The following is a 23,634-nucleotide window of genomic DNA, read 5'->3' as shown; positions in this document are numbered from 1 at the left end:
TTCTTTTTATTGCATATTTTTTTCATTTTTTAATTTTTTTAAATTACAGAAGTTTCTTGCTTTGCACGTATGTAATGCGTAACAACGATTTCCGCGAGTATGCGTGAGGGAAATTGACGACACACGAACGAGACACCGAGGTGTCGGATTCGCGTGTTCGAGAATTTATTACAGACGATCTCACCGTGTTTCTAATTTAATCGTCCGATCTTTCGAAATGGGGCGAGTTTTTTCCATCAAACTTTTTTTTTGAATCGCCTTGGTCTTCAATTAGTATGTCGAATAAACGCGTTCGACTTCGATTTTTACTACGACTGATCTCTCGACGAACGAGCAACCCCACCATGTACATTACGTGCAAAGGACGACGCGTATGATTTTTTCTTTTCATTTTCTCGCTCCCAAGAGCGATTCGCGAACCTAAGCTTCTCTTCGTATCTTACGGAAAAGTTTCGAGCGTCTAATACGACACGACGGCTTCGTCCTGAGCGAATTTGCACGACGATCCTCTTGAATTAAGTTTTATCTCCCGCCGCTCTCCATCTCACACCTCCTGACGGCTTCCTCTCCTTTTTCTCCCGCTTCTTCTTTTTCAATATGGATATCCGTCCCTTCTGCGACACGTCGTTCTCTTCTCCCCTCCCTTTCTTTTTTCAGTAATCTTCCTTATTCTCGAGGAGTCCTTCAGATTAATCGACTGTAGTAGACCTCACCGAGCCGCTCGCGTCTCCCCTCGTTACTTTTTTCCCTTCATATATCTTCCAATTCGGCACCAAAGTTGGCGAATCATCGGAACTCGACGAGATTTCTCTCTCTCCCTCTCTCTTTCTCCCGTCACTCCGTCCGTCGCACAGTGGGACAGAGGCTTCCAAAATTTCGAAATTGTGACCAATGCAATAAAAGGAATTCAACATATTCCTTAAATGATGTACGACCTAAATTTTCATGTCGTGCTTTGAAATAATGTAAGCGCGTTTATTTCGTACTTGTGTAGAAACGTAAACGAAAACGTGATCGTGCGCTTTTCACGCATATTACATATTTATGTTTTCTTATTGAATATTTCAAGTTGTACATACGTAAGCGAAAACACAGTCTGACCGCTATCGAGTGTACTATTCTTGAACTCGTGGGATACACGATTGAAACTTATTTATTTTAACAGACAATAATTCCAATGTTATCTCTTTTAAATTTGGTTTCGATTAAATTTTCACGCACTTAAATTCACTAGTATAATTGGACGATAATTTTACTGCAAAATGTCATTCTCAAGATGCGTGAAATCTCTTATTGAGTTAAACATGAGATTTACGTTCATATTACGCTAATACGTTACATATTCCTTTTTACAAAATATATGATTTTAATTAACGAAGTTCATTAAAGAAGAGGAGAGGGAGCCGAGAGTCGCATTATTACATGTTACGTAATAAGATTTATTGAACTTGTCTATTGAAAGTAGGTTAAAAGAAAACATTGTTTTAGCATACGTGAATAGATTTGTCATTCCATGCCGGATCTATTTATGGAGATGTTGCGAATATCGAGGGAGGGGAGGGATAGCAGACTCGTCTGTGCGCACTGTACGTCGTTTTCCTTGCCTCCGCGTGTCCCCGTCGCGGCTTACTCGTGACGAAATCAATAATTCGCACGTGCGAGATACTAGATAATACATAATACAACGAGATCTGGAATCGGTTCTCTCCGATTCAGCGTCGCGGAAAGTTCCGTTGACTGGCGGTAGTTCGCGTATCGCGCCCGTCGCCGTCATCGGCTCTCGCTCTCTCTCTCTCTCTCTCTCTCTTTCGTTAATGCACAAACGTTTCACCGCCATTCATCCCGGCCGAAACTTGGACGGGTTGGTTGTGCATGTGCGAACGGGGGCGAGAGAATACGCGCAGCATGTGTATCGCGGCAGAACGGAGTTGGGACGTCTGCGAGCTATTTGGCTTGCTCGTCGCTGTCTTACGCGTCGATTTGTTATGCATTTACGAAGCTATTAGTCGCAGCAAGTTTCAATATATCTCTCGCGAAAATTATTATTAGTTCGCTATCCAATAATATCGTCGGCGGGGAAATACGTCGAGCCAATTTCGACCCTTAAAGCCGCCGGCGCAATGGCAACGCGTATAAAAGATACGCGAGATCTCTCTCTTACTTTGCATCCCTCTTCCGCGATATATCTGAGGCTCGAAAAAATCGCGGCGGTTACGGTCGTTCCCCGCGTTTTAGATCGACGTAGCGAGATTGAGCGGAATGTGGGTGCCCCGCTTTTCGATCAACGTTAGGCCGCCGGTGGGACGCCGCGATGCGTTTCGCGTTCGTTCGTGTTTCCCGATGTTTTTTTTTTATGTCTTCGATATTAAAACCTTTATTTCGTAATCTGTAGAGAAATTCTTATTGAACGATATGTGCTGACGGTAAAAAAAGAATACTGTATATTATTATTAATTATGATTATTATGAATTAACATTCGCATACAGAGAAAAAGATTTCTTTGAATTTGATATAAACAACATAATTTAATATCAAATATTATTTTATTTGTGTGATAATGTTATTTCAACCGGTTAAATCATCGATGAAGAAAACAGTATATTATTTCGAGGAAGCATAATATTTTGTTTTCGACAAAAGGTATTTATTTCCTTGTACATTAAATATTGTTCCACTGATACAAGAGTGTTCTCTAATATTTTTTTAATATAATGTTACTTCTTTCAAATAATTTATTGCTCGTGGCAACCATTGCAATATTTGGATGAAGAGAAATATATTATTTGACATAAAGGTACTCATCGTTTGGAAACCAAACAATACTGTTTGTCAAATCAAACATTCGTTTGTTGCATTCCAAGGGAAAAATTTGTTTCAATTGAAGAAATTTTCTCAAATCCAAAGAAAATCTCTCTCTGCGCGCCACATTCAAAGTTCATATATGATTCTAATAATTAATTTAACCATTATTAATTCATTCAGTTATCTCTCAGCCCAATATTACGAAAATAAATGCTATGTGCTTCCTTGAAATTTTCTCGATTCGATACCTCCCGCCGAGATTTTCCCCGATTTCCCGATCTTTCCGTCTCCGAACGCGCGATTCCGACTCGTTTTCCGTTTGTAGTTCTGCGGCTGTACAGTCCGGAATCTTATCTCGGCATCGCGTTCCGCGTTGCACGCGGAACACATCCGCATTGTTATTGCTAATTTTCGCGATCGCGACAATATGACGCGATAAGACAGTGACGATGCGTACTCGGATACGAGATTAACGACAATACCTACATTATGCGCGCGGTGTTGATGACCCGCTCCCTGAATGACTAGCGGTGTGCTCTCTATTATATGTGGAGCGCCGATGAGCCGATCCGTCGAGCGACCGGGTCGCCACTCGTTGCGCAGCACTACGTTTCGGGAACGGATCCCGAAATTGACCGGAGCTCGCTGCCTCTCTCTCTTTCTCTCTCTGCGTCTCCTATTTTTAAATGCACCGAAAATTACGCAATGAAGCTTCTCCCCCACAGCGCATTCACTCTCTTTAGGATAAAAAAATGGCCCCAGCGTGGTTTTAGAGAAATGGTAGAGAGAAATTAGACAAGATGGAAATTGTACGTTACGAAGCTCCCTCCGCGGCTGCTAACCGTTTCTTTATTTTTGAAAAAAAATATGGTTTTTTTTTTTCAATCTGGACTCAGAATTCCGGAGAAAGAATTCTCGAGAAATGTTCAAGTACGTGCTTGAAAAAGTTACAGCGGGCAACGCATTGAATTTAGCGTTTCCCTTTGCTCTCCGGCATTTCTCGGACGATTCTCAAATATTAGGCGCGTGTACATACATTTCTGACGGATGGCTTAATGCCATTTAAATATTATGATATTAATATTGTCAATATTATTATATTGTGGGAGGATGAAATTGCCCATCGTGTATTGGGAACGTTCCGGACAAACGCGGCGACGACGGCTTTCCATGAATGAACCGACCCTTGAGTCCCAATAACATTGTTATAATTATAATCCCCGTTTGACCGGAAATGTTCGGTACGTTCGCAATACACGATGGATAATTTCATCCTTCCATGATAACGTTAATATCAACAATATTAATATTTATATGTCACCAGATCACATCCGTGTTTTGGCTCTTCGTGCCACAGAGAGAAGATTTCTTTGGGTTTAAGAAAATTTCTCTAATTGACGCAAATTTATCTTTCGGAATATTTTCGTGAAATATCTTCCAATTTTCTTATTTATTGGTATATTTCCTAGGGGATTAAATTTGATTTCATTTAAATAAACCTCATATTCCACGAATAAATTTCTAAGTTTTCTCAGTGTAAAACGAAACGCGAAATCGACTGTCGGACTGTGGCCGTGCGAAGGAGTACCATGGTGGCGGGCGAGGGGAGGAAGGGGGGGGGGGGTAACCAAAAACCATTCGATCCGTGACGAAACCGTTCTCGGCAAGCTCAGACCGCGTTAGTAGATGAAGACGATCTGTGTCCGGCCGGACGAGAAGCGGCGAATCGATAGTTCGTGGTCGGCCGCGTGTTCGCGCTCCTTCTGAGATAGATTAGACAAGCGGACACGGCCGGGTCGCGATAGATGAACCGCCGATAAATATTAAGAGCACGCGCTTATGAAAGGCTCTCTCTCGGAGGAAGGAGGAAGGAGGAGGGGAGGAGGTACGAGAAGGAGGTCGTCGAACCTCCGTTCTCCGCTCGTTCTCTCGAACTCGTTTTCGTGGATGACTCGCGCGGAATTCAGCGGAGCGAGTATCTCTTACCTAATCGTTCTTATATCACTGATTACGCTACGCTTCTTCGTCGTCGACATCGTCGACGTCGCCGCTCGGAGTAACCGACTTTTTTTCGCCCGATCTTTTCTCGTCGCCGCACGATTGTGCGCGGATTTCCCGAGGAAAACAATCGCGAGGGATAAAAGTTTCTCCCTTTCCTAGATTTGAGGGAAGAAAGAAGCGATTCGATTCGCCGCTGTATTATAAAATAAAATCGCAATTAACGGGAGAGAGAAAAAGAGAGAAAAGCGAGCGAGCTCACGACGACGACGACGGCGAGACGGGGNGGGGGGGGGGGGGGGAGGGCGACGGATCGCGGAAACGCATAGCCGCCAGGATGGAATAAAAATGGCAATTCGACTGAGACAAGTAGGCTATCGCGGCGCATCGCGGTGAAAGTTCGTCCGGCTTGATGAATGGAAAAGGGAAAAAAAAAACGGGGGAAAAGAGGAGAAAGAGGAGCGGAACGACGATCTATTCACTATTCTGACGCGCGCGCGTGGTGATATTTCGATAGAATAACGAGGGAATTTATATATTTTAATTGATTCTCCCTCCCTCTCCTTCGCTCGCTGTCTCACACACACACACACACACACACGTGTTCTCTTCTTTTCTCTCGCGCGATTCACACACAACGGCGAGACGATTCTTTCGCTCGGAAAGTTCTTCACGGCAGCTTCTCGCGTCCATTAAAATTAATGATGTACACACATCGAGCGCGTGTCGGGACCGATGAGAGAGAACGGAAGAGAGAGAGAGAGAGAGAGAGAGAGAGAGAGAGAATAAATGAGAAGAAGAGACCGACCCCGCGGTCGCTCGCACCATTCGATACGTCACTCGCGCGTGTTTCTATTAGCCTTCGTGAAATTTATTTAACGTTCGTTTCATCATTAGAGAGAAAGAGAAGAATCCGCGCTGGATTATCGCGCACATCTCGTTAGCCTCGCGGAATTATCTTTTTCACGATATAATTCGCACTTACGTACGCGCTCTCGCCCCCTTCGGCGATAGCTCGTCTTTGTTTTCTTTCTCCTCTCTTCTTCTTCTTTTTCTTCTTTTGCATCATCGACCGCGTCGTCGTTTTCGAAAAGAAAAATTCAACGTTAATCGGTGCGAAAGCAAAGACGACGACGACGGGATGGGGTATTATTTTTAACCGCAGGGAATCAGGGGCCCGTATTGTCGGCCGGGATTTGTAAAGCCGCCGCCGGCCCGGAAGCCTTATGTATCCGACAATGACTCACATTTCCAGGAGCGTACCAACTCATCCCCCTTTTCTCGCCCACGACAATGCATACGTCGCGCCATTGTGTTTGCCCCCTCCCCGTCCCCCAAATCGACTGTCCGTTCCTGGCATAACGTCGTGCGCTTCACCCACTTTTTTTCTCTCCTTCTCTCTCTCTCTCTCTCTCTTCCTCTTTCCCCCCTTTTTATTTCAACACTTCCGCGGGGACTCCTCATCGCTGCCGTCGTCGTTTCTACCCGCAATCATCGTAATTTCCATTTAGACGTTTGTCTCGGCTCTTCTATTCTCGAGGGCGAGGGTGCGCGCTCCATGATGAATATAATAATCGTATAACGACGACACGCCCAGAGCCACGGCAAATTGTTGCTCTCGCGCGCGCATTAAAAACGACCACGTTCAGTCGCGAAAATAGAGCCGCACCATCGCGCAGGGCTCGGAATTATCTCTTCCCAGCGAAACGACGGCGGTAACGAGACGTAGTCAAATATAGCCCGCGGTACGATAACGCGATTAAAAACGATAACGTTTCAGACACGCGAAAGTAAAGCCCGAGAGCGGAATTCTGTCTCTCTCCGCCGATTTTAAGCGAGGTGCGGTAATAATCGCGCGGTCGAGTTTCCGCCGGTAGTCCGATCGGCGACGAAATAACGATTTTATTGAAGAAATGGCGGCGTAAGAAATCGACATGGTGTGCTCGCACACACGACGTCTTTAATGACCGTGTTCCCCCTTTCCCCTCCTGCCCCTCCGATGGCGTCACACCGACGCTTGTTCGACTCGCGATCGATGATGGGATCCTCCTTTGATTAACGGTTCAGCGCCGGTGAGAAAGAAGCGTCTCGAGCGCGCCGCCCGATATCTGACCTTAATGAGCCGCTCGCGCGCGTCTCGCACGCACGCACACACATGCGCGCATCTCGCGAGACCCTCCCCCTATTTAAACCGCATTTTTCCGCGAGTCGAAATCCCCCTCCCCCGCGTGCGGAGGAGAGAACACAGTCATTCCGCGCCGAGAAGAACGCGTTCGCGTTGTTGCGCCGCGCGGTTGGCCGAGGAAGATCGAACGGTGAAGGGGGGGAATCGACTTTTCTTATTTCGGATGTATTTCGTTTCACGAGCGTACGTGAAAATTTAATGAGGTAGTTGTATCCTATTGGTTGCATCGGATCGTCAGTGACGATATTAAGAGACTCCTACTTAAGTTGATTAATTGCTGAACAGAAATGCTTCCCCTTTAACTTTATGTAATTATTATTTAAGGAACAGGTGTTAATTTTGAGCGAAATTCAGACAAGTATGTGTAGAAGAAGGTGCTGTACAAAGCCTTGTACCTATGTCGGAATCAGCGCTTTATCCAAGTGATTTTTCTTCACTTGGTTAATGTGATAACTCATTGTGTTTACCATCAGAATTCTTATCTGTGGCGGTAAAATGCAAACACGTTGAATTATGACATCAGCAAAGCCAAGAATCGCTAGATAGCGGTGAAATCGATAATACGGGTCCAAGGTAAGATAGGTCTAAGGTACTGTGGCACCTTCTTTTACATATAGGGTGTCTGGTAATTTTCTCAGGTTCTGTGGTGTGTCCATATAAATTGATTTCTCATGAACTATTGTAAATTCTGCAAAATCGCACGGGATTTCTCTGTTCACCGCTCGAAGTTAAAAACAGGACATTAATTTCGTGGTGAACGTATAAAAAGTCTCACCTCTAGTTGTGAATATCAGTTTCCGAATCGTCTCCTAATTGCGCCGATAATCGGGTAATATTTGAATCTATGTATAAATCTGTACATGCTGTCGATGAATTCTTAAAAAAAAAAAAACATCATTTTATACCTTGAAACGAAAAGCGTGCTTAGTACCGACGAACTATCAGTAGCGGATGATTGCGCAATTCAATGCGGAATGCAGCATCGCGCATTTTCCTCATGAGACGCTCAGATATCGTCCGGCGGCGAATGAAATTGGACCGAGGAAAACGGGGAATCGTTCGTTAATTGCAATTTTCCAGGGAACCTATGGAATTATCAAATAATTTAGCAATTACGCTCAAAGGCGACGAGCAAACGTCCAAACAGCGTTCATTAGAAAATGATCAGAGCTCTCTCTCTCTCACACGCGCGCTCTCGTGACTCCCGCGCTGGCGGAGTAACCGTCAAGTGTAACTGTGGCCTTGGCTCAAGCTCGGGCCGTTTCCGGAAGAGGTTAATACCCGAAACGCATCGCTGCGTCTTAGGGCTGGAGCGTGTCGTGAATGCTTCGGGTTCTCTACGCTTCGTGCGCGAGCGAGATCAGCCGGTTCTCTTACGTTACGGAGGCGCGACGACGCCGCGACTTCTTCTTCTTCCCTTCGTCTTCTTCCATTTATTTTCCAGCCCGAAGGTCGCCGCCACGCGCCCTCGCTCGCGAATAACGCCACGGACGGTATAATGTTATTAAATTTATCGACCGTCCGCGCGAACCCAACTCGCGCGACACGTTTGCATCGGCCATCGTTCACCGATGCGACGGACGGACGATTGCAATCGCGATAATTGATCCTGAGAAAGAAACGGTCGAAGTCGCTTCTCGCGGTTCTGCGCGCGGGCCCGCAAATGCCAGAGGAGGAAGACCCTCTGTGTTCCATTTTCCTGTCCCGCTTCTTCGATTTATTCCGCCCGCTCTTGTTTATTCAATACCAGCCAATTGTTTTATTTCGCTTTAGCACCAAGAGTCGTCGTCCGAAAATAAACGAGCCCGGAGTGGACGGACGGACGGAGTACCATGCTCGACTCGAGATAGATAGATAGATAGATGAAAACTTTCATTAATCATTTTTAGGACAAGCCCTCTAAGAGCGCTGCAAGATTAATTAGTGAATTGACAATTAGGAAGAAATGATTATTAATAATGCTACTAATAGAGAGGTCGAAATATTTAAACCGTAATGACGGACAGCTCTGATATATGTTAGTGCTAGTAATAAGAAAGTGCGCCAGAGATACATTTCATTGATCGAAAGACGTTCTATGAATGTACTTGTTGTGTGTAACTCTCTTAATTCCTTTGCTTTATATTCTGTTATCTTGTGATCTAAGCAAGCCTAAACAAGTGTATTCATTATTTCACCTCTATCTATCCCTCATCCAGAGGAAGCTTCTATTTCCTCATTTATTTAATAATAATAGTAATAATAATAAACTTGGGGAAGGCCCAAAGTTAATGTACATTATTATGTACACTGGTTAATCTTAAACGATTGAATAGTTAGAGAAGCTGGATTTAAATTGGCAGATCGAGTCTAAATAGAAATTTAAAGAGAGAAAGAGAGAGAGAGAGAGCGTCGATTATGCGGAGAAACTGGAATGTCCTGCGCGCATTTGCACACTTTTTATCGATCCACGGTGTATGTAAATTTTCACGATACTGCCGCGCGCCACATAATATGCTCGTTGCCACTCGCCGGCCGCGTACACCGCTAAATCTTACGTAAGCCGGTAGCGGTCAGCAGTCCCCATCTCCGTGTTCCCGCCTCAAGGTTACGCCGGACTTTCGAAATACGAGTCCAAGTGCGGCTCTCTCGGTGAGTCCGGCCCGGGCGATTCTCGCGGAGGCCAAGGCTGCTGCGGGGCTCTCTCTCTCTCTCTCGCTCTTCCTGCCTCATGATCGTTTGCATCAGCGTGCAAAACCACTCGTCCCCTCTCCCCCTCGAGAATCGAGGGCTGCACCTTCTTCCTCGCTCGGAGGCTCTCAGGCTGCACTACTCGCTGGGCCGAATCACCATGACTCGGGTGGAGGCGCGCGCGGCGCACGGTTTGTCGGTCAATTAAAATCCACGATGCGATCACCGATGCTCGGTGTTAGTGGCGGTGGTCGCCGGAGCGGCGAACGCGTGTCGGTGAACGTCCGCGGGGGGTCGTCGACCTGGGCCGGCCGGGCGGCGGAGAGGAGGAGGCCGCCTTCTTCGCGGCACGAACGGCACGCCGCAGCGTCGTCGTCTTTTGCGCCGCGAGGCCTGCGGCCTTGATTCCAGCGCGCGCTGGAAACGACCGGGCCGACGAGCGGTCACCCAATGACGACGACGACGACGGGATGTCATAATCGGGCCTTGAAGCCGAAAAGCCCCCCAGCTTCGTCGGGCGGTTGTTGTTCCCCTTCGTTCTCCCTCCCTCCCTTCTTGTCGCCGAAGTTCTCCGGGTCTCCGCGGGCAGGTCGAGGTTCTCACCTGGCGGACTATTTTTACCCTTCTGCTCTCCCCCGAGTTGCTTCCCGCGAGCGCGTTTAGAGACGCGTTGGCCGGCTGTGAGTCGCCTCGAGAAGTTACGTGGCCGACCTTCGAGAGACGGTGAAGTTTCCGAGCAGATGGCCGCACCGCGAAGCTACACGCGCGCGCGCCGTCTTCAGTCGGGACACGACGCCGGCCTGGCCTCTCGGGCTGTTGACATTGACCGACATTACGAAACGCGCGTTCAGCAGAGAGCTGAGGTCGGTACGCTGAATCGGGAATGCCACTCTCGGGAGGTCTTCGCCCCGGCTTCAACGGGGGGTCGTGGGATAGGATGGAAGGAGCATTGGGCGTTTACCTGTCTTAGCCTCCGGAACGGAGCTCGGTGAAATTCACGCAAAAATTTCAGTAGATCATCCAGGAAATGTATCGAATTTCACACGGGATTTTTTACCGGGCGGTGTTACCTTAAATCAATAACTTAATTTCACCACGATAACTGTGTGCGCGTACGCTCTCAGCGATACCCCGTAAAAAGCTTCTGACTTATGAACAAACATCGTCAGAGAGGGGGGTCCTCTTATTAAAAAATATCTGTCCGGTAATCCTTACATTCGCAGCCCCGACGACGCTAAACGGAACCGCCTTTTTTCGTTGCAGCAACTTTTCCGCAGTCAGCCGCAGGGCGCGACACCGCAACAGCTGCAGCTGTTGCAGCAGCAGCAGCAACAGCAGCAGCAACAGTACTTGGCGGCGTCGCAGGCACAGCAGCAACAGCAACAACAGCAGCAGCAGAACTTCCCGACGGCGCCGTACACTGTCATCAGCGGCCAGGAACCGTACGTGGGCGCGCTGATTGCCGGCGCGCCGCCGCCGGTGGTACCGCAGTACTATGGAGTCGGTCCCTGGGTCTATCCGGCCGGTCTTCTGCCCCAAGCACCACCACAGGCGGCTGCGCCACCGCCACCGAGACGACCGCTCACACCCTCGTCAGCGGCGGCCGCGGCAGCGGCCGCGCAAGACACCGCGAACAACTTGGCGCAGACGGTGAGTCCCCGCTCGGCCGCTTCCTCGGCATTTCTCCTTGCAGCTGCGGACGCGGGAATTGCAGTTCTCGAGATTTCCAAGCAGTTCGGCCGCGTTCTCGAACATTTCCGCAGCTGCGATAGTACGAAAAACAAAAGGAAAGAAAAATGCGAACAACCTGCCGCGGACGCGAGAATAGCAGTTCACGAAATTTCCTAATGATTATCGAACGATGTGAATTTCTCTCGCAGCTGCGAGCCACGCCGTAAAATGCGAGGCGAATTGCTGCGGGGAAGCAGTTTGCAGCTTTCGAGGTTTTCAGGTCATTTCGAGAGCGATTCCGCGCGCGCGAGACAAGGCGCGAGCGAAACTTGGCACCGGCCGCCGAAGCGTTGCAGCGCCCGGAATGTGCAGATAATGATTCCGAATAGTTCGGATGATCGGAATCGTCGCGATCAAGTAGCGAAGAGCGAAGGTGCGAAGCAAAGAAGCGGGGGTGGTCGCGCTCGGGTTGGAGATTCGGATGGGCCGGCGCGCGACCACCCGGTGTTTTCTCGGGGTTACAACGAAGGGACTAAATTTAAGATGGATAGAGAGCTCGCGGAAAATTAGCGCGTACCGCGAATTAGATGCGTTTCTAATTCTGTAAAGGCTATTTTCTCTTGCTTGCGCGCGCACGCAGCCACCGATGATGCCCGTTTCTGCGCTTGACGTACGACGCGGTGCGGGCTGCTCATTGTGCCAATTAGAGCCGCTACATTGTCCTCTTCAATCTGGCCGAATATTTCGCTATACAGGAGTGACAAGCGGAGGAGCAAAGGTGGGAGAGCGGAATTACCCCCGGTCGGTGTACCTGACCTATAAAATCGCGCGCGCTTAATCCGCGTGTTGTTCGCGTCCGTTGTGTCTGTCATCGCGCGTGGAGCGATGAAACGCACGTTTAATAGACAAATACGGGGGTAAACAATAGATATCCGGATCGATGGACTTTTCCACCCGGTGGGAGGGCCAGACGGAGACACTGGCGTGGCGCAACGTTGCGATCCGGGAATATAAATTCGACGTGGCGTCAAATTCGACTGTCCTTTTCATCCATAAATTTTTTGCCACATAAGCTCCCCTGTTTAAACGCGTGAATTTTGCAAATTCTTCCGAAATCGCATGAAATTTTACGGGGAACTACCTCGGAACTTTCGAAGCTGGAAGTTGAAACTTTCGAATTATTATTAATCGGGAATTGGAACTCTCGTAATTTTCAGAAAGACTTCCCGGGAAAAACGGATCGTATAAAATTACATAAAATCATTGGTAATTTATATTGTATATAATTATGTGTGTCCGCGCGAAGTAAAAAGACTGTTGGCGGAAAAGCGGGAGAAATATTTTGATTGAATTCTCAGTGTTCGGCCGTCCGTGGCCAGCCACGAACATAAGCATTTACACTTCAGTTATACCCGTTATAACAGTATTTCTTAGATGTGGGACATATATAATTATATATAGACACATGTGGACAAAATGTATATATAACAAAAACTCATGTATAATCATTTCTTCCCGGGTTAACATTTTTGGCGCGTCCGTTGTGCTAATGAGAGAAACAAAACACTTGCAGGTTCAGGGCCAGTATCAGGTGATACCGGCGTATTACGACCAGAACGGCTCCATCGTCATGGGAGGTATGCGCGGCCTGAGCTCGGCGGCGACCCCCATGAGATTAGTCAGTCCCGCACCAGTTCTCGTGAACAGAGCGCCGTCTCAGCCGCCACCGGGCCCGCCGGCTCCACCGCCGGCGAACCTGTATTCACAACCGACCCCGACGTCACACAGCAATGCCACACCCGGTGAATGTCTCGGTGAGTCTCGCGGATAGACAACTTCTTCTTCGTCTTCGCCAGCGCACTCTCTTGTGAATCACTGTTGTAAAGTCATATGTAACATTTTGTAAAGATCTCTCTCACCGCCACCCAGTTGCCTCTTTTTTTGATGTAACACGTGTGTGTGTGTGTGTGTGTGTGTGTGTGTGTGTGTTAATGCATGGACCCATGTCGCCACGTATGCCCGGCAACGACGATTTCCAGACATTCCGTCGTCACGTTTGACCGTTCGCCATCGTCGTCGATTTGCCCTCGTCTCTTTGTTCCCTGTAAATACGTGTGAAACACGCGCCACGCCCGGCACTGTAACGATCTGTGACTAAAAGATTATTGACAGATTCAAACGGCGCGCAGAAGAGAGAGATGTAAAGCAGCAGGTGATTGCGGATGGAAGGCTCATTAGTTAGTGAGAAGGGGGAGGGCAGGAAGGAGGTTGTCTATTTTCGAATTTCGCGGTTTTGGGTCTGAGATATTCAAGATTTCTCGTTAAGTCAGTCATTCTCATTGATTATTAATTGGTCTCATCTGGGACGGTTTCTTCTATTTAACCTTAAGGGACTGAGAACTGACATTTACATTTAGATACATTTGGTTTCTTGTTTTCCAAATATTATCAACAAAAAGATAACGAACAGCGTAGCGAGTAAATTTTTATCGCAAAGTTCCGCAAGAAAAGAAAATCTCGTTATGTGATTGGCAGATATATCACTGAAAAATCAAATCATTGTTTTCTTTATATTTTTAATTTTTTTCATATTCTCCTAATTTTACATTTTCTCGTTCTTTTAATTATCTTATTTAACTTTTCCTCTTTTTCAATCAAGATTCGTCGGTTTCAATAAAATCGTTAGATTGTTCTTAAGTTTCTGTTTAATATTTAAATATTAGCACTTCTGCTTTTTCCGTAATAGACCCTCTTTCGTCCTCCACCCACATATATCGTTTGAATACGTTAATTTAACATATTCGCGCGCGAGATCTTCCCTCTTCCTCCTCCGGCCGTCTCGCCAGAGCCGTACCCATCGCGCTACCACTTCTGATCTCAGAACAGAGGCGATCGCGACGCGTGCGATAGTGTACACACTGTTCCATAGCTGCTAGAGCTTCTCTAGACGGTGCGAGGTTCTCCCGATTAACATTAACGCTAATCACGTACGACGACTAAGAGAGCGCGTGTGGGTTTGCGGGCTTTTGGTGCAGGTCTGGCGGCGTGCAGTGCAGCGGCGGTGGTCGCGCAAGCCCAGGCGGTTGCGGTGCAACAGGCTCAACAGCAAGGTTCAGGTCTAGCCGCGGGTTTAGCGGCACTAGGATACGGCGGATCACCGCTGGGAGCGTTGGGCTCGCCCGCCCAGCTGCAGAATACAGGTATTATCACCGTCTCGTGTTCCACGATCGCTCCTATCTTCTTTCGCCTCCGAACCTCGACTTTGCGAAGAGAACTCTTCCCTTCGCTCTGTCTATCTCTCTCTCCCTCTCCCTCTCTCTCTTTCTCTGTCTCTACCTCACTCACTCATTCACTTTCCATCTTTGGTCGCAGGAAGCAGGAAAGAGCCGCCTTCTCGAGCGCTCCTCCAAGCGGCGGTCTGTTGGGGAGATGATGGTTCGTTAGTAGACTCTCGATTTCTCCGAAATTACTTTGTACATAATGGCGGCGTGTGCGATAGCGTAGACCGGCGCGCAATATCCGGTATCTCGCGAGGTGCTACCGGTGCACAACGCGCGAGCGTTGTGCCTGGTGAAATGTGTCAGGTCGGGAAAGGGAAGAGATCGGACGCGAGAGTTCGGGAGACACGATGAATGGCCGTGTGACCGTTGAATGAGCTCTTCCACGGTAAACAATTCTGTGCCACGCACGGTCCACCCGGATTTCCCCTGTTACTTTAACAAAGTGAACACGTTAGAAATGTAATGTGTTAACAAGGTGAATGTGTTAATTTAACGTATTTGTGTAATTTTTAACATGTCCTTACGTTTAACCCTCTTCGGGTCAGATAGAGTTTTTCATCGTGTCGCTTTCGATTGAAGTGTTCTTTTGGGATCCACGATGGATCTAAAAGAATATTCCAATGACAGGGGGTGCTCACTCGACCGTTGTGTTTCCTGACACGCAGCTATTGAGCCGTCGTTATCGCACATCACGCTCGTCCAGCGGTGAAAGACGAGCGAGATCGATAGAGATCCGCGTGAACCCACGAGGGAATTCTCTCTCGGGCTCTCGCGACTCCTTCCTGCGACCAAAGAGACCCCTTTCGTTTCCCGGCGGTGTGTGTACGGATATTCGTGTACAAAAAAAAAGTAGCCCGTGATGTGTCCGTTGCATGGTTTTCTCACGTGTCCCGATCGCGACTGTACACAGTAAAAAATGGTGTGTTTAACAGATGTAATTTTACACAAAGTAAATATGTTGAGAAATAACACAAATATTGTGTCAAAAATTAACAGAAAATACGTTAATCGACACTGGAACATGAAATATATTATTTTGACATATGTTGAATGTCGACTCGACACAAAATATCTTGAGATAACATAAACATAACGTGTTGAATTAACGCACAAGTACGTTAAAAATTTAACACGAGTTTTAACAAGGACCAATTTTAATACAAGCACAAAATGTTTTTACTGTGTATTCTTCCCTCTCTTTCTCTCTCGTGTATGCCGAAGCGGCAGCCAAGTCTCTCTCTCGCTCTCGCTCTATCTATCTCTCTCTCTCTCTCTCTCTCTCTCTCTCTCTCTCTCTCTCTCTCTCTCTCTCTCTCTATCTATCTATCCATCTATCTATCTGTCTATCTCTCACCCTCTTCCTCATCACACCGATTTGTCGATCACGTTCGTCACCCTCGCTTGCTGTTCACCTCGCACGATACACGCACGATTCGATCTAATCTCTTCCTCTCGAGCACCACGTGAGCTAAGATTACGATGCCGTCTTGTGTGCAGGTTTAGGCCTCGGTGCGTCCTCGACCGGCAGACGAGATTCCTTTGATAGAAACACTTCAGCCTTCAGTCCGAGCTTGGAATATAGCCGGGCGAAGTGGCCTCAGAGTTACGGCGCTCTCGGTAAGGATCGCTTCTCTCTCTCTCTCTCTCTCTCGACGTGTTTGCGAAAAATCTCGGGGTGCAGATCCCGATGTGCGCGCGTGCGCGCTTAAATGCACACGGAAGAGTAACGACGACGACGAGAGCGACGAGGATGACGAGGAGGAGAGTCGACGACCGACCGGAATGGAATTATCTCTTCTTCCTCTCCTTCTCGCCGCTTTGTCGCCGCTTTTTCCCGGCTTCGGGCCGTGCACGCGCGATTTTCTTCCTTTGTTACTTTTCCGCGCGTCAACGACGAGAAGACCCGAGCGTGTTACCGTTTTTAGATACTCTCCGCCCTATATATATATATATATATATATATACATATTTACATATACCCTACATATATATGCATATTATATACATATTTACATATACCCTACATATATATGCATATTATGTACACATGTACATAGACGGCAGTGTGTGGTGCTGAGAATCGCCATGGACGTCCGATTAACCCAGCGTTGTTGTACATTGTGTCAATATAACTACGTCGGTTCATTTGTACACGTGCTTCTCTCTGTACACATGTAACTAAAAGGCTGTGGTAACAAAACGTTCACTACCCTCCTCCCTACGAGAATTGTCGCTAACGTTGTAAAAAAAACGAGGCTGTATTGTTACGTGGCGTCCCGACGCCTCCTACGCGAGAAACCGCTTGTTGAGCGATGGGAGCGCGCTGAATGCGCGAGCGGGCGTCGCACCGCGTCCCCGCAAGGACGACCGGTCGGAGGAGACCGTAGTCACCGAGTGTCGCTGTAAATTCTCGTTGCGATTTAACCACACGGTGCGCGGTATTAGATACCTGTACATTTTCCACGTCGCCTCCGTGTACAGTTACGTCGTTCGCGAGTACAACGAGGAGTTCCCAGAAGCCCGATAATAATAGCTCGCAATAGATATCCGAGATAAGATGTATCTAAATGTACAGAGCTGGATACTCTCATTATATTTTACCGTTTAAATTGCGCGAGTTAGCCCTCGTAACTTCAAGTTTTCCGCTCAAGTATATTAATTGAGAAATTTGTCCGCTTCTTCTCCCTCACGCAGAGAAAAAGGTTACTTTGGTTTTAATATTACGTGTTTTGTTTTACTTGGGTTTTGTTTAATATATAAGAAATATAATTTATTATTATTTCGTTTTCAATTAAAGAAATGTATTTTATTACATGTTAAATATTGTTCCAATGAAATGAAGAAGTTCTTGTGAACAATCATTGGCAAGGTTTGGGCGAAAATGCAAGAGAAATGTATTATTTGACGTAAAGATATTGTGATTTGATAAACCAAACATTCTTATTTGTTGAATCAAATATTCGTTTGTTTGCTCTACTCCGAAAGACAAATTTGTTTCAATTAAGGAAATATTATTAAATCCGAAGAATTCCACTGAAATTTAAATAGGAATCTTTTTCTCTGTGTAGGTTAAGAGAGGAAGAATGAACGAACTTCTCGCGACCGGAGTCTGACTGGTGCAGGAGTTGCCAGAAATTATTTGAAAGTTGTACTAATTAATATTATTCCTGATTTTTCGCCTGACCGACACGACGCAGCTTCTGCACCAGTTTGATTGTACGAAAGGATATCAAGAGACACGGGAGTGTCTCTCACCAAGCTCACCAGAAATAACGTGTAGCAAAAGATATCCGTTTCGTTAATGAAATTAAAATCCCTCGATGTTTGTGTGTGTGTGTATGTATGTGTAAGCCAACACAGGAACAAATAAATCTGTATATAAGTAACGCTTTTATTCAGAAGCCATCGAATAATTCATGTTCATTTAAATGAATTTATTTAAACGAATACACAAATAATTTATTATCCTTGTTATTCGCGTTATTTGTTGTGAATAACGAACAATGCGAATAATAAGTAAAATCTTCAGACGAAATTCGTTAAATAGACATTTATGTGAATAATGGCAAATTCCGGCGAGAGGATATCAAGAGACACGTCAGTGTCTCGCGTCAAGCGTACTCCGAGATAACGTGTAGCAATGAACTGTCCGTCTGGTTAATGGAATTAAAGTCTCACCCTCGATCCTCTTTGTGTGAACCGACAGGAACAGTGACCGCATCACCGAGTCCGTTGGGATTGTCATTAACACCGCCGCCGACTCTGGGAGGATCTCTGGGCGGTCTCGTCGGCGGTGCCAGTCGCGTGTCGGCCGCTCCGGGGGCAGAGGCCAAGTTCCGCGCGAGCGCGGTCCCCGCATTGACCGCCAACGGCGTCTTCGGCTCCAGCAGTTCCTTGTTCCCCAACCTCGTGGGCAAACCAGGTCGCGGAGGCGCCGCCAATATCAGCGACAAGAATGCCGGTGGAAGATCACGGCTGCTCGAAGATTTCCGAAATAACCGGTGAGTGGAAGAGCGCATACACTCGAGAAGACAATACCGAGGTATCTCTTCATCTCGCCGGTCGAATTCTCGACTGATGCCCGCGGCCCTCTCTTGTTCTGCGCAGATTTCCCAGCCTCCAGCTGCGTGACTTGGCTAATCATATAGTGGAGTTCAGTCAGGATCAGCATGGCTCAAGATTCATCCAGCAGAAGCTGGAACGTGCCTCGGCCAGCGAGAAGCAGCTCGTCTTTCAAGAAATCCTCTCCTCCGCGTATTCACTCATGACTGATGTGTTTGGGAATTATGTGATTCAAAAGTTCTTCGAATATGGCACTCCGGAACAGAAATCCACCCTTGCTCAAAAGGTACGTGCTCTTACGGTCGCGTTTCTTTCGAAGATTAAGGCCGACACTCGTCGATACATGACTTTTCGACCCGATGCCAAATACTGTTTCAGAGGCCCTTTAAAACCCGTGTCAGACTAACTGGACAAACTTGAGTTTAAAGAACTTGGATTGATCAAATTTCAGTCCGATCTCAATCCTAATCCGCAGTCTGATGCGGACTTAAGGTTGTAAGGCTCAGTGGCGCACCAAGGGGCCACTCATAAATTTAGTGTTTATCAAGCAAAATTACGTTTCTGTTCTTTATCTCACTACCTAAATAATATATATATCAATTTTTGAAACGAAATTTAATGTAATAAATAGTAACAGTAAGGATAAATATGTACGAAATATTACAAATATTGTTGATCTAATAGAGATGCACAGATAGTAAAAAAAAGAAAGAGATATGTATAGATAAAAGTGTTTAAATCTGTGCATATTTATATATTCAGTCTGGATTATTTCGCCTTACAACCTCCATAATTGCTTATTTAATTAATTAAACGAAATCGGAGGACTGAAGTGGGAGGTCCTTTCGATCATCATTAGTTTCTACACCAATCCACCACTGCACATAGAGGAAAGAAAAAGGAGCCTAGACGCGGCTATAGATCGACGATTTCCAGCAGGCTTATTCTGTAACTTTTAACGACGGAGTGTCGTTACCGTTACGTCGTCGACGCGCGCAGCTAGTCTACCACGTGTTATACGCGTGTCTCGGCGCAACGACGGGACGACGTAACGGTAACGTAACGGTAACGTAACGGTAACGTAACGGTAACGACATTGTCGTTAAAAGTCATTGAATGTAGCCTGCGGATTTGCCTGATCGCGTTCTCTCTTTGCGTGAATCACATGCTCTCACTTGATCCAGTTAAATCGGTCGCCGATGGTCTACCCCCCCCTCTCTCTTTCTCTCTCCCTCTGTCAGTTCGCCGTGCGGCTCCGGCCGTATAATTCACTGTGGCTCCGCACTGGCCGAGTATGACGAGACACTTTGCGTGTCATCTGATTCAACGTGATTAACGTATCAAATGATCTGACCGCTGGTCGGACCGTGGCCCGGTCGAGAGCGCCCCGTGCACGTTCCCGCGTCTGATTTCTCGTTTCTCCACCACAGGTTCGCGGACATGTGTTACCATTGGCGCTCCAGATGTACGGCTGCAGGGTGATACAGAAGGCGTTGGAGTCAATCGGGCCGGAGCAGCAGCAGGAAATCGTGCGCGAATTGGACGGGCACGTGCTGAAGTGCGTGAAGGATCAGAACGGAAACCACGTTGTCCAGAAGTGCATCGAATGCGTTGAACCGCGGGCGCTGCAGTTCGTCATAGGCGCGTTCACCGGCCAGGTTTTCGCGTTGAGTACGCATCCATACGGCTGCCGCGTGATCCAACGCATTCTTGAACACTGCACCCCCGAGCAGACGCAGGGCATCCTGCAGGAGCTGCACGCCTCCACCGACCAGCTCATTCAGGACCAGTACGGCAATTACGTCATTCAACATGTGCTTGGTAAGCTGCTCTCTCTGTTTTTTTCTTTTGTTCGCGTATTTATATATATATAATATACTTATATATTAACGTATGAATATATCGTCATATATGAATAATATATACCATATACTTAAATATTAATATTACCAAACAAACATATATATATACTGGATATGGTATATACATATTTTACATTACATCTTCGGTATCGCGGCGGTATCGGGGCCGCTTGATTCATACCTCATTACGTATTTATTATTCGGCCTGTTAGACGTAACGAGTTACTCGTGGCACTAAAGATACTTATCTCCCCGTGTCCTCGCAGAGCACGGAAAGCCGGAGGACAAAGCACAATTAATCAGCAGCGTCAGAGGCAAGGTACTCGCTCTCTCCCAGCATAAATTCGCGAGCAACGTGGTTGAGAAATGCGTGACTCATGCCACCAGGCAGGAACGCGCCATACTGATCGAAGAAGTCTGTGGCTTCAACGACAAGTGAGTGCAACTTCTTATCAAACACTTTCTTTTTGTCACACCCGGAGGGAGACCTCCTCTAATCTCTTTTTCTCCGTTTCTTTTCCCCCCCTCCCCCCCTCTGCGCCGGCCACAACAGCGCATTGAACGTCATGATGAAGGACCAGTACGCCAACTACGTCGTCCAGAAGATGATCGACGTGGCGGAGCCGGCGCAGCGCAAAGTACTGATGCACAAGATCCGCCCGCACCTGGGCAGCCTGCGCAAGTACACTTATGGCAAGCACATCATCGTGAAGTTGGAGAAGTTTTTCATGAAGACCGCCTCGGCGATGGGAGTGGCGACGCCAGCCGGTGGCTCGACGAGCGGCGGCAGCGATCTCGGCCCGATCGGACCGCCCGCTTCCGCCGCTGGTCCCGTCTCTACGCAGGCCCAGGCGTCCACGCAAGTTTTATAAACGCGCGCGCGGGGTCTTCTTCTTCTCTCCGTCGCGACAGGGACAGACAAGCACAAGAAAGAACAGCGAGATACACGGAAAGGGAATGAGAACTCTATCTATCTACATATATATATGTATATATATACATATATATGTATATATATATATATATACATGTATATATACATATATATATTATACATGTAAGACCTCCGCGCACGCGTCACCAGACACACGTTTGACCCTGCTTTACTTCTAAAACGAGAAAGAGATCTGTTGTTGTTTCACCACCGTTACGATCGTCGTCGACGGGCAAAACGACGAATCTCGGCGATCCGTCGCGTTTCTCGTTGACCCGTGTCCTCTGAGAAGGCGGAGAACAGAAAAGGAAAACGAAACTGGAAGAAAGGAAAGGAAAAGAACGCGAGAGAAAGAGAGAGTTTGAGAAGCGAGAGGAAAGGAAAGAAAAAGGAAACACACACGACTCGGACACACACACACACACACACGCCGCGCTTCTGTGACGGGAGAAATTTGCGCTTAAGTGTGTAATTTTTCTTATTTTTGCAAATCGCGGTAAGATCGACACGAGACACGTGTCGTTCGTACAGCGGCGCGTGCCTCTCCTCGGTAGCCGGGCAACGAGATCATCGGCACGGCGAGAGAAAAAGAAAGAGAGAGAGAGAGAGAGAGAACGAGCGCGCCCTCCGACGGAGAACATCCGTACGTGTTAAGTCCGGAAGGAGCGGTCTGTGAAGAAGAGAAGAACGAAGATAACCGACACGCGAGAGCGAATATAGGGATATATGATACGTGCAGTACATTTTTCTATCGTTAACGGAAATCGAAATGCGACCACTCCCCCGGCGCGCAGCGGCTGTGCGTGTCCTCGGGTATGCGCTGGCACGGGGGATCATCCGCGACTCGAGCACACGACGACAACGCGAATACACACATACAGATACACACATATACAAGCACCGTGGGGAGTCCACGGTGTAAGACGGCGACCACGACGACGACGACGACGGGTCTCGCGAAACTAATCGACTTGACTCTATTCGACCGAATCTTGAGTTGCATACCACGACGACGACGACCGATCGACGAGGAGAGCGGAGTCGTCGCGCGAGGAATTCGTTATGAAAAGCTAAAGTTCCCTCACGTAGATCCGTCGTGCTACTAATACCAGAGACGCCACTTCGAAAGGAGAATCTGTCTTTTTCCTTTCTCTTTTTCTCTCTCTCTCTCTCTCTCTCTCTCTCTCTCTCTCTCTCTCTCTCTCTCTCTCTCTCTCTTTCTCACTCGAATCAAGCAGTCGGCTCTCGATTATTATTACGATACGTATATAATTATTCATTATCGTCTGTCGGTGCCGACGAAGACAAGGTAGGGAGAGAGAGAAGGAGGAAGAAAGAAAGAGAGAGAGGGCTGCTGTTGCGTTATCCGCGCGGAGAAAAGCGGAGCATCTCCGTAGAGTGAGACGTATAGACGGACGGACAAACAAATAGACAAACAAACATGCACGCATGCGCCCCGGGTGTGCGAGGTATCCACTAGCAGCAGTCGGACCACCCGGCGGCCGACGTAGATACTCTCGCGAGGACGAAAGAATTAACTGACAGTTTTTAGACGGTTAGGTCTCTTATTAGTGCTGCATGCATTTATATCGACTTGTAAACGATAGAGNAGAGAGAGAGAGAGAGAGAGAGAGAGAGAGAGAGAGAGAGAGATCGCGTAAAAAGAAATATAAAAAAAAATGAAGAAGAGCGGAAGAGTAACAAACGCGAGACCGCGCGTGGCGCGCATGACGACGACGCTTCGATTGCGCGCGTATACCGCGCGCGCCCCTCCCCGCTTCTCTTACTAGTATACACTACTGCATACCCCCTCCCGCCCGCCTCTCTCCCCCTTGAAGTTACGCCGAATCTACCGGCTGAAGATTTTCTTCTCCCTCCCCTGTGCTCCCTTCCTCCCGCCCTTCTTCATTCTGTTCTTTATTTTACTTCTGTTCCTTTTTTTCTTTTAAGTATCATTCTTTATGCGCGAGGTGGTATTACGCACCTGATCGGATCGGATTCGCGACGAGTCTGCGCGCGCGACGCTGCGTCGAAACGTGAGTTGATAAAAAGAGGGTGTGAGAAGTATACAGTAGCGGTTTAGGAGTTATAGATATGTTGTTTAAATGTAGCATAGCGTTTGACATGGGAACGATGAAAAATCGGGCACCGGATCCTAACCAATACCC

The 23,634-nt window shown here is 47.4% G+C and overlaps 1 protein-coding gene across 6 annotated transcripts in view; it reads left to right on the top strand.

Moving 5' to 3' along the window:
• LOC106742304 (maternal protein pumilio) overlaps positions 1–22,677 on the top strand; it is a 117,898-nt gene extending 95,221 nt beyond the window's left edge. For 2 of the 6 annotated variants that reach the window (XM_014615127.1, XM_014615126.1), the window contains exons 11-20: positions 10,920–11,306; positions 12,901–13,141; positions 14,363–14,527; positions 14,700–14,762; positions 16,106–16,225; positions 18,315–18,609; positions 18,716–18,956; positions 20,101–20,491; positions 20,799–20,967; positions 21,086–22,677. In XM_014615127.1, the coding sequence (XP_014470613.1) occupies positions 10,920–11,306; positions 12,901–13,141; positions 14,363–14,527; positions 14,700–14,762; positions 16,106–16,225; positions 18,315–18,609; positions 18,716–18,956; positions 20,101–20,491; positions 20,799–20,967; positions 21,086–21,404 (2,391 nt within the window). In that variant the 3' untranslated portion in view covers positions 21,405–22,677. The remainder of the gene's footprint in view (positions 1–10,919; positions 11,307–12,900; positions 13,142–14,362; positions 14,528–14,699; positions 14,763–16,105; positions 16,226–18,314; positions 18,610–18,715; positions 18,957–20,100; positions 20,492–20,798; positions 20,968–21,085) is intronic. The other 4 variants (XM_014615128.1, XM_014615132.1, XM_014615129.1 and 1 more) reach the window with 3 other exon arrangements.
• The last annotated feature ends 957 nt before the right edge of the window (positions 22,678–23,634 follow it).

This window comes from Dinoponera quadriceps, unplaced genomic scaffold (assembly GCF_001313825.1).
Source record: "Dinoponera quadriceps isolate SergipeBrazil2010 unplaced genomic scaffold, ASM131382v1 scaffold628, whole genome shotgun sequence".
Taxonomy (NCBI): domain Eukaryota; kingdom Metazoa; phylum Arthropoda; class Insecta; order Hymenoptera; family Formicidae; genus Dinoponera; species Dinoponera quadriceps.
The sequence above is the reverse complement of the archived record's forward strand: the minus strand, read 5'-3'. Positions and strand labels throughout refer to the sequence as shown.